General features: G+C 54.9%; 1 protein-coding gene across 2 annotated transcripts in view; it reads right to left on the reverse strand.

The window, feature by feature from the left end:
• Positions 1-7,538, reverse strand: part of ETF1 (eukaryotic translation termination factor 1) — a 29,414-nt gene extending 21,876 nt beyond the window's left edge. The window contains exon 1 of one of the 2 annotated variants that reach the window (XM_074838464.1): positions 7,519-7,538. Coding sequence is in view for 1 of the 2 variants with exons in the window: in XM_074838463.1 (XP_074694564.1) it covers positions 6,350-6,435 (86 nt within the window). In the remaining variant the exon portion in view is untranslated. Of the gene's footprint in view, positions 1-6,349; positions 6,498-7,518 lie in introns of those variants that run through there. The other variant, XM_074838463.1, reaches the window with a different exon arrangement.
• Between the last annotated feature and the right edge of the window lie 4,019 nt (positions 7,539-11,557).

The raw sequence follows: 11,557 nt of genomic DNA on the forward strand, positions 1-11,557 counted from the left end.
ACCCTGCCTTAGTCGAGAGGTCTGATCAGCCCCGCTCACATGAAATCCGTATTCAGCTTCTAAGCCCAGCACTATGGAGACTGGCAGCCAGAAGAGACTCAAAGAGTCAAAGCAGGGAAACAGCATGGAGGCAGCTGCAGTACATCCTACGTGATTACCGGCCACAGAGCCCTCAGGTATCACTTCTGCCCTGGACTATTTCTATTCTGGCCTCTCTGCAAATGCCTTCTCCTTCTTCTCACACTACCAGAAGCAAAAGGTAGTATTAATATTATAGCCCTTACCTCTGTAACAGAAATATGACCTCCTTTAGAAACTACCCTTAAGACAAGCAGGCTGAGAAAGCACTACTGCGAGGAAGCAACTCGGCTTAGGTAAGAACTCAAATCATAACCTCTTCCCTAAACACTCCACACTTTAACGACGATCATAAAGCCAAAGCAGAAAACTCACTGTCAGTAAAGATCAATTCTATGTGCCATCCCGCAGAGGCTACTCTTCCAGTCCTTGCCCCACTTATCTGCTTCGCATTCCCCCAGAGCGAAAGACAGCTGTTCACCCCAAGGCTGGCCCAGCCCAGATTCTAGCAAAAGACTTTTAGCAAAGGCAGGTCCACCGGAGACATCAGCTTGCTGTGGAGAGATCCTCAAGGCTATCCCATGACTGGCACTAGCATGACATATCAGCACTGCTACCTAATTAACACAGCACAAGTGGGAAAGCCAAGTAGTACCTTGCCACAGCACTGCCCTTCACAGATCGACCAGCTCACCCAGGCCCGGTTCAAGGTCTCCATCATATTCCACGTCCTAAGGTGAAAGCTTCAGCTCTGCAGAAACAGATCCTGTATCAACGGTTAAACTGCTCCCCTGAGCCCAGACCTGAGCCACAGCCACAACAACAAACAGATCCCAATACAGAAGGTAGAGGAAGAGATGTGCTGGCATCCTGGGAGCAGGGGAGGGAGCCTCTGAACTGACACATCTCTGGCAGCGTGGCCAAAAACCAGTCACAGCAATGAAAAACCACACCAAATTCTCCTCCTGACGCATGACATCACTTAAAGACAAGATAGTTATACTGGTACTTGCCTAGACATGGTGGTATTGTTACAATCACATACGATACGGTACACCAGTGTATGTGGTGTACTGTATCTTATATGCATATATGGTGCAGTAGAGGAACTCACATCAGAGTTAAGAATCAACTGTTCTAGCACATTCAACTGTTCAACAGTTTTTCTAGCATGGTTGCAACTTTAGTCCAACAAAGTGTACAGCATGGGCTATCAGCAGAACAAACCATCTACAGTCAAGTGCTGCAGGTGCTCCCAGGAGTGACTGAGTATTCACACTGCCTAATTCAGGAGAGAAGTACAGCTCACTGATGCAGCACAATATAAACCCGGCACCACCAGTTCAAAAGAAATCAGGAACAAGGGAAACCTGTACAGGACATTTACTTGCAACTGACCCCAGTTATTCCCTAAACGCATCCCAGCAGCTAGTGCTGCTGCAGCACTCACAGCTGCAAGTGTTAACTCACAAGAAAGTGGGCTTTCAGGTCACTTTTGGGAAAGGCCCACCAATGCTAACAGTAGAACAGGCCAACACCACCTTGTTCTCCAGAACCACCATGTTGTCTCAGCCTTGCCAACTTGCCTGGTCACAAAAGCAGCACCATCCCGAGACACCCCAGAACAAGGTGCAGAGATGCACAGAAGATGCACCACCCACCTTCTCCCAAGCAGCCTCCCGTCCCTGTCGCACCAGGCTGGGAAACAACAGCAGCTTGAGGCTAATTCCCAAGTTGGGCCTTTCCATCAGGACCAGCAAGGCTCCAGATGGATAGCAGGAGAACCCAGCTGCAAACGACACTTTCTGCAACACAAGCTGGGCAAATCATTTATGTCTAAGCAATAGGTCAGTTTTTCCACCCTCAAGCAGAACTAGTATGTGTTTCACTTTGCAGGAATTCCCACACATTTTCAGGCCTCTGTCCTTCCTGGTGACTTTTTATTTGTCTCACATTTGGTTTCTCCCATATAGCAGATGGAAGTCTCAACTTGGCAAAATCCAAACCCTAGCAGGAAACTGCATTGCTTTGCTTTCCCATGGCTCTGGAGACAGCAAGACTTCCCCTTCTCTTGCCATTTCTCCATTCTCCTGCCTTGATACATTTCTTCCAGTTATAACCAGAATAAGTTACTTGTCCAGACTTAGTTTCTGCATTTCCTCAGAAGCCTGCATATGCCCTGTTCCCACCTTCCAAAATACTTAATTTGCAAAAATGTTCTCTGACAGCCTGTTTGTCAACCTTAGTGGTGCTTGCAGACAGAGCCTTCAAAAACAGTTCTCTTTGCTGCCTTTACCCCTGTATCAGTAAAATAACTCATAAGGGCTACTGCTCTGAACAGAAGTCTAGCTCTGCCTTTAAGTTCAAGGCAGGAGAGATGTCTCAAGGAAGCAGATTCCTAAAGGTCTTACCGTTATAATCCATCTCCACACCCTGCATCAGCACCTGCTTCGCTCTCACTCAGGGCCAGAAAGTCCATCTGCCCAGCAGAGGTGTTAGTAAACTGTTTCTGAGCAAAGCCATTTGCAAGAAGAAAGCCCTCGTTTTTAAGACGTTGAGAAGTTTTCCAAAGGTGATTCAGATGTGACATCTCAAGCCTAAGCCTGCAAGGAGACTGCTAGCTGTTGCTGATAATTTATTTTGCCAAGCATTTTACAGCTTAGATTAGCAGAAAAAACTGACCATAGCTCTGCTAACTATTCAGAACTGCAAAGACCAAAAGAACAAAGAGTGATTGTCAATTTAACACTGACACTGGAAAACTGCACGAAGCAACAGCAGAAAAGCCCCGAGAGAGAGCACAAGGGAAAAACATAGCTGCTAATCCCGCTTCTACTTGAGCTGCTGCAACATCCACACGCAAAGACATGGCTGCAACTTCTGGGGCGCACTGTCTTTCACCAAGGTTCTGCTTTACAGAAACTAACTGTGGACTGAAAGCAGAATCCCTCTGTAGGGAAGAAGCAGAGATGCTTGATGAAAGTCTGAGCACTCCAAGATACCAGAGATGAATGACAAGGACAGACTCCTCACAAGGGCTGAACTTGCTTATCACCAGCCTCTTACCCTCATCTTCTTCTGGCTAGAAAGGTTAATTGCCTGTAGCACAGAACTCAGGCCCCATTTGCTCTCACTCATACATACTCTGCAGATACCAGCTACTCCTCCTCCCTTCTCACCAAATCAGAAAGATCAACTCATTAACTTTGTACACTATCAGACAGTTTGCAACTCAACTTTGGAAGAGCTAAGAGGAGATAACAGACACTTCTGTTTTAGGAAGTAAGATACAGACAAAAGCTCCTACTCCCTGCCAGCAAAGATAGGGTTTGGGGGTTTTAAAAATTATTTTTCATTGTTTTGATTTGCCAGATTCTTGCTATCTGGAGATCAGTGAGAAAGCCAGCTTTCCTAAGCAGGGCTGGAAAAAATAACACAGGACATTCTTGCTAGGATGTTACCTTAAAGTTTGAGGAGCAGCCTTAGCCTCACTGGCCTCTAGCAGATCAGCTTCTGGTAAAGCTGAAGCTCTAATCTTCTCCCTTGGTTTTCTGACCAAATACTGCCACTTACCCCATCTATGCCAGACACGATAAACGCATTTCCTTGCTGTCACGCTCACTTAACATTCTGATAACATTCTGCAGATTTCATTGAGATTTTACCAAAATAGCTGGCTAGCAGCAGAGGTGCCCCAACTGCCACACGCGAACTGAATGTCTAACTCCAGCTTCCTCCGCTTCCCGTCCCTTTGATCCACTGCAGGAACAACCAGCACACGAAACTGGGACACTGCTGCTGGGTCACTATTAGGAGTACATGAGTAAGGGAAGGTGGAGACGCCAAGGAGTCCCTGGCCCTCCACATCACCCTATTAGGCTTTGCCCCCTAATCCACCCCAGAACAGGTCTTCCTACTTCGCAGGAAGAGGAAGCGACTCTCCCAAAGGCCGGAAAAGCCTGTTTCACTGCCTCACACCTCTTGTGCCGGGGAGCCTAACACTTCTGGTGGCAAAAGTTGCAGCATCTCTTCCTCTTACTGGACCCAAACAGACTAGGATAATTTTAGCTAGGACTCCCTGGAAGCACGATGCACATTTACACATAACCAGCATAACCTTGCTTACAGCAAGGATTGCTAGCGTCAGCAGCCTTCGTCAGGTGGCGGTTTAGCAGCTAGCACACATATTAAATTAAGGAACAGCAGTATCACGACATCTAGGAGATATGCTGGATCCAGAGGGCTCAGCTAAACCTCCTACACGCATTTTATTGCGCTTGCAGCATCTTTACCATGAAGTAGAGATGTACCAGGGATCACTGAGAGGAAGACACCTGGGCTGTGGCCCCAAGAAGCCCTTACCCCCAACAGCCACCCACCCCAAGCTAGCCCTTCAGCTTCACCTCTCCAATACCAGTTTTAATCTTGTTCTCTGCAACATTCATCTATTCCAAACAACATAATAGCTGCTGCTAAAGGTAGAAATGCTTATGCTACCACGTTTTGAATCAGGGAGAACCAAAATGCTAACTGTACATTTCCAAAACACACCCCAGCCCCCCTCAGCACTGGTACAGGGACCGATAGCTGTTTTCACAAGCTGCAACAGGCACCCATAGCTCCCCAAGCCCTTTCAAATTCATGGCAGAAGAACTCCCGTGCTTGCTGGGACCTCCCCGTGAGTACAACGCATGCTGTCAACACCGTGCGAAGGCACAGCTGAATGACCAGCTTCAGCAGTCAAAGTCCACTCTGCTGCAGGGAGGGAAAACCCTGGTTCCCCACTCCTCTTTCCCACACCCCATCCCTTCACAGCCACGTTGTAAGTCAGATGAAAAAAAATTTAGGGAGACCTGTGGCTTGGGTTCTCCTCCCCTTTCTCCTCCTGCCTGGGCTAGTTTTCAGCTGAATGATTGCTCTGGCCTACTCTACATATAAGAACGAATGTCAGCACTAAGGAAAGAACAAGGTAGTGGCTTATGCGAGCTGTCCAAAGGCAACCTTCCTTTTGGGTGGCCACAGAACGATGCCATTGCTGCCCCAGCTAGATTAACACTGGTTCAGATGAGCCTATGGAAACTGGAGCCACAAGGGTGGCTAAGGAGTCACCCTTCATTTTTATTTTATTGCGCTGTATACTGAGACACACACTTTCTCTGCTATTTTAGAGCTCCAGAACCTATAGTTCTTACAATTACTCAAGCCCGAGAAGCTTTCCGACCCATGCAACAAGCCACTGCTGAGTTACCCACAGAAAAAGTCACCACGTCACCTTTGGCATGGGCCAGGCTGTAAGAACATCCAGCAATTTTACTTCTGGTGGGGAAAAAAAGAAATCAAATTGCAAGGATCATACAGGTGGGATTAGAGCCTTTAAATTTAACTCTGGAAGAGCTTGCTTTTAGGGAAATGGAGCTAAGCACTTTCACTGGAAGGTGAAGGAGTAAGATCAAATAAGTGTCAGTAAGGGAAATAATCAAGTAAACTGCTGCCTCAGCCCCTGCCTCCCTGCCCTTACCCTCCTGCCTTCCCCGAGCCAGCTGGTCCCTTGGGAGGAGCCCAAGCCTGCACGGGGGGCAGAGGAGCCGATATAATCCAGCCGTTCCCCGGTGCCAGCTGGCACGGGGCAGCCGGGGGCATGGCGAGGCCGGAGGCGACGCGGAGCTCCGCAGCCAGCACGGGCCCCGTGTCCCCTCTCCTCCGCCCGGCGCTGCGGGGCCGGGGCAGGGACACACACCTGTGACAGCCCCGCAGGGGCGGCCGGAGGGAGCTCATCCGTTTAGGGGGGTGGGGGGGAAACAGCTGACAAGCCGCGGCCGGGCCGAGGCCGGCGAGGAGCTTAGCGGCAGGCGCTGCCCTTTTCCCGTGCGGGAAACGCGGTTACGCTTCCGTGCCGCGACTAAGCCTTCCCCGGTCTCCCCGGGGGTACACTGCCCTCCCGGCCCCAATCACCGGACCCCAAACCCGCTTTCCTCTCCAAGCCCAAGGCCCTGAGCGGCTCCGGGGACCCGGGCGCTTCACCACGCGGCGAGACAAAAGGGCACCGGGGCCCGGGAAGGGGCCGCCGGGCCGGGGCTGCGCCGCGCCCTCCCCTCGCCCCCGCGGCGGCAGGCCCGGGGCCCGGCGGCAGCCCCCCTCACTCCGGTTCCCGCTCCGGCCAGGACCCCCGCCCCCCGTTCCCGGGGCGGCGGACCCCGCCGCCCGCCGGCCCGCCCCACGGCCGCCCTCCCGCCGCGGCTGCTCCCGAAGCGGCGCAGGCCCCGCCGCTCACCCGCGGGCCGCCTCCAAGCTCTTGATGAGCTTCTTGATCTTCCAGATCTCCACGTTGCGGTCGGCAGCGCTGGGATCGTCCGCCATCTTCTCCCTCCTCCTCCTCCTCCTCCTCCTCCTCCTCCTCCTCCTCCTCCTGCTGCGGCGGCGGCGGCTGCGGCGGCCTGCGGCGGGCCGGCGGCACAGACACAGCGGTTAGACCCCGGCCCCGGCCCGGCCCCGCCGCCGCCCGCCTCGCCGCTCGCTCACCTCAGGCCCGGTCCCCCCCGGCGGCGCGCGGCTGGCGGCGGCGCTGACGTCGGACACCGGCTGCTCGCGCTCCCCCTCTCCGCGCTGCATGTGTTGCAATCGGCTCACATGGGGCCCGTGACATCACTTCCGGGGGACCGGGGCGGGGGGCGGACACCCGCCCCGCCCGCGCGGGAGCGGGGCGCCACGCCATAGGCCGCTCGCCCGCCTGCCCCCGCCCCCTTCCCGCGCCGCTATTGGTCGCCGCTCCGCGCGGGGCACTATGGGGCGCGTAGTCCGCGGTCCGCCCCGGCCCGGCCGCGGCGCTGGGCGGGGCGTGGCACAGCGGCGGATCTCGCGAGAGCTGCGCGGCCGGTCCCGCGCGCGCTTAAAGGGCCCGCGCCGGGCGGCGGCGTGGCCTAACGCGGGGGTCGTGCTGCGGCAGCCCCGGGCTCCCCTGTGTGTTGCTGGGCCGAGCCGCCCCGCCTGCGCCACCCCGGGGCCGCGCCACCTTCCCGGCTGCCCTGGCCGGGCCCTGCGGCTGCTCCGGGGTCACCCTGGGCCGCCTGTCCCCCTCCCTGCCATGTGCCACCTGTTTTACACCCCCGGCCACCCTCTGTGCCCCTTCCCCGCCCCTGACAGCCCCCCCGGAAGGGGCCGCACAGCGGGTCCCCCCTCCCTGGGCTAGACGCCCCCCAGCAGGGCGCAGCATGGCTGCTGTTGGGGGGCTGCAGCGCCCCCTCACAGACGGGGGGTTCGCTCCCTCCCGCCGTGCCCTGACCCCCCACACACACCACCAAAGCCCGCAGCCCACGTTTGGGAAATGCCTGGTCCCTCCTGGCCCGGGGTCATGGCTGGGAGGAAGCCAGGCGGGGCAGGGGGCACGGGGAAAGGAGGTGGGGGGACATGGAGGTGTTTTAGGGAGCCGCACGGTTATCTCACGTTTCTCCTTCCCCTGCAGATGTCACCTTTCTGCTGCCCTTATTGCTGCAGGGGGGGCCGAGGGCAGGAGCGGCATGTGATGCCCACAGAGGTCTTGGCCCAGCTCAGCCGTGAGCTGGGGAATGTCTGGAGAAGGGCAGCAGGACTGGCCAGAGGTTTAGGAGAGGCTGGGGAAATGGCACCCAGAGAGCCCGGGATGGAGGTGTCAGTGTCCTGCTGGGGGAATTGTGCCCCCGCAGCCCTGTCCTGCACGGGGAAGATAAGCACTGCGCTGTCTGGCGTCCCTGGGCGAGGGCCTCCCTGCCCACACTACGGCCACAGCCTGGCCCTGCAGGCTGCTTGGCCATGGGCACCCTCCTGCAGAACCCCCCTCTGGGTCCCAGGTGAGTGGGGGCCTCATACCAGCCCCTCCCCGGGACAGCAGCGGCTTGCCTTGGGGAGCAGGGTTCCCTGTGTGCCACTGCAGTGCCCGTGGGCCGGGGCTTCATCTATTAATCTGTATTTGAGGTGACTTGCCCCAGCAGTCACAGGCTCTCAGAGCACATCTCGGTGATGAGCTGGCAAACCCACCCTTGTGCCGCTGCTCGTGAGGACAGTGGGGCTGTGGGGAGCCAACCCCTCTCTGCGTGTCTGAGAACATGGCTAAGAACCACATCTAAACAGAGCTGCAGCCCCGGGCCTGGGTTTGCAAACCTACAGCCTTCCTTTTTTTTCCCTGAAGATGCCTGGCAGTGGGTTTGGGAGTGCCATGGCCCAGGAAGCGCCTGCTGGCTCTGCCTCTAGACAGCCCAAAATGGGACCAGCTAGAAAAGCAGTGATGAATGATGCTGAAGCCATTTACCTGTTTCTTTTATTAAGTGGTAGCAGGGGGGCTGCTTCCCTGCTGCCCCCCTGGAGGTGATGCTGAGCAGCTGGATGCTGGGGGGTCCGTGGCCATGGTGTCTCTCCAGCCCCAATCTGCCTCCCTGGGACATCCCAGCTCTGGCATTTGCCATCAGCCTGGTCACCAGCCCTGCCCTGCCCGGGGGCAGCCTGGCCTCTGTGCCATGTCATGCTGTGAGGGGATTGTGCTCCCACGACAGCAAGTGCTGCCACAGCCTGAGCCCGCTGCGGCCTCCTCTCCTTCCTGTGCTGCCACTCGGCTCCCTGGCCCAGCGCAGCCCCCTGGTAAAGCAGCACTGAAGCCCTGGGCACAGGGCACAGCTGGGCAGCACAGTCACCTGAGTAACTCAGCCTGAAGCCGAGTTTTTCTATCAACAGTGTCATGCTGGGGAGATGCTGTGAATTTCTGAACTACCTGGTTGGATTTAAAGTCCTGTTTCTCTTCTGGGGCTGAGCAAGCATCAGTTTCAACCCTTACGGGTATTTTTTCCATGTGCATCTGGTCCCACACAGCCCTTTATAATCCTCCTCAGAACAGTAAGATGGTGGATTATGCCTGGCTTTAGGAGACGATCTGCTGAGATGGAAATTTCTGTGCTTGATACGACAGGGACAGTGTACACAGATGGGCAGGTGGACGACAATTTAGCCTGTGCTTGCCTTGGCAAACCTGCCCTTCCCATTCAATCCAGGACTCTACTCCAAAAAGCACCTGCTGATCGTCCCAGTTACCACCTCCCAGCCTGATGCGCCCACTTTGCCGTGGCACTTTCTCCTCCAGGCTTCCCAACGCGCCAGACGCTGCCGTCAGTCCCCCCGCAGCTCTCCCGCCGGCTGGCCGACACAGATGCCGAGCAGCGCCTGTCTCCGGCAGCCGGCACAGCTCCGCAGCAACGAGGAGGGAGCCGAGAGCAGCAATGAGGGCAGAGACACTGAGTTGAGAGAACTTTTTCACTATACTGCTACACTCTTTGGAGAGGCAGTTTAAAAAGGAGCTGTGCCTTCACAGCGTGCTGGCAGTCACTGTCTTGCGGAGAAAGGGGAGAGACTCTGTCTCACTTTCCTCCTGCGCAGTACTGCAATCCCCAAGGAAGCCGAGCATCTCCTGCCCATACAGGCACCACAGCAGGTCCCCCTCCTCACCAGGCATGCTCCCCAAACATGGCACACTGCGGCTGTCCTGAGCGGGGGGAAAATGCTTTTGGGAAAGGAAAAGAAGCCACTGCAGGGAAGTGGAGATACCCTGCACCTGACTGAAATCTCAGCCTTCTCTCCCCTATTAAAGACAGGCAGGAGCTGTGCTGCTGGAATCTACTATCCCAGTTCTGTTGGTGTTGCTGACTGTTATTATTTTAAGACAGTCTGACTGCAGAGCCCAAGGAGGCTGTGCTTTGCATGGACCTGCTCCCACCTGCAGCCAGCACTGCGAGAGGATGCATGCAGGGGGAAGCACGCAGCACAAACATCGCTCAGTCACCTTTTTCCCCCACAGAATATGTGCAAAACTTTTCTTAATTACTATCATATATAGACCAGTAATTCATTCCAGAGCTGCAGCACTGCTGGGGCTACAGGGTTCCTAAGATGAGTATCTGCCCACTGTCATTTTCTACAGAAGCCATGAACCCCAAACCCCCTTTCTCTCGGTGCTGACAAATACCCTCCCCAGCAGCAGGTCAGCAGCAAACTCTTCAGGACAGGATTTGCTCCTTTTCACAAGAAATAACAGCCCAGTTGCTGCATCTCCTGCCTTCCTGGTCAGTTTTTCACAGCAAGAAACTGTTCTCAGCACGACACACATCACCCAGTTTCACTTTTCCCTCCTCAATTCAATAATTTAGCTCATAAAGGAGGAGCTAAGAACAGCACATTAAAAAATAAAGAACATCTATGAAAGATGTATTTAAACCGTGACAGGGAAAATAATTCATTGAAGAAGTAAAGGCCAACCCTGATCAATGATTCAGGACCCTGGAGGCCATGAGCCGATGCACCTGACAGCACTACAAGCCCAGAGCAGAGGTAAGAGCAGGCAGACGCAGCCCCCGCGGGCAGCAGCCCAGCCCCGGGCTGCCCTGGCTCTGCTGCGGGAATGCCTGGCTGCAGTTTCAGGGAGGCAGCAGGAAAAGCTTCCACAGAGGATGCTTTTTGAACTCTTTTCACCTCAGGACATTTCCTTTCAGTACCTGCAATACCCAACTCACTTTGCCAGAGAACTCTCTCTTTTTTGAGACTATTTTATATGGGGGATCGCTTGTGTTAGGAGCAGTTGCAAAGGGAATTTCAGGACAGAAGTCACCTGTAATCAGGTTTTGTAAAGGAGAACATTCTCAGGAGATGCACAGCAAGTGCTCCCTGCCATTACCAAACCCCACGTACAGCACTGAGCAGGGTTACGCTGCGATGGAACAAAGCACACAGTTTAACACCTGGATGGCACAAACAGCCCTTGGGAGCAGGAGTTGCTGCAGACACGCATGTCCTTAGCCCTATGTGTTCCTCAAAACTTCCAGGGAAGCACAGTGGTCACACGAGCAAAGTATGTGTCAGCTTGCCATGATCTGCCTGGGACAAATAAAAACTCTGCCACTTAAAAAAACGCCAACGCAACAGGACCTGAACCCACAGACAGTGGATTTGTAACCACCTGGCCACTTGCTGAAGCCCCACATCCACACAACCAGGCAGATGAAAGCCCCAGAGGCTGGCATGCCACACTGCACTCTGCTAGCCACCTCAGCCACAGCAGTTAGGAGCCCGAGACCCCACTAACTCCCCTGCTGAAGAAAGGCACTGAATTTTGGGTTGGAAATCCCCAGCCCACCTGCACTAAGGCAGCTTAACACTCCAAATTGCTGTTAAGACCCCCCTGCACGCTTGCCTCCCCCACCGTGGCACACCCAGCATGCTGCTGGCTGGGCACCTATGGCTGCACCAGGGCCCTTCCTCACACCTTCTATGCCCAGGCCAAAATGCTTCAAGCTCCCTCTCACTTGACAGATCACTCGCTACTCTCTGTAAAGCTTTTTTCCCCCTCCTCTGTCCCCTTCAAGGGGCTAATCTGATTTACTCTGGAGTGGAAGCTGCTTCCAGGCCTCCTTGCTGAGACTGCTGCACAGCTCAGTGTCTAAAGCAGTGTCGCTGTCCCTTCCAGTCC

This window comes from Strix aluco, chromosome 13, assembly GCF_031877795.1.
Source record: "Strix aluco isolate bStrAlu1 chromosome 13, bStrAlu1.hap1, whole genome shotgun sequence".
Taxonomy (NCBI): domain Eukaryota; kingdom Metazoa; phylum Chordata; class Aves; order Strigiformes; family Strigidae; genus Strix; species Strix aluco.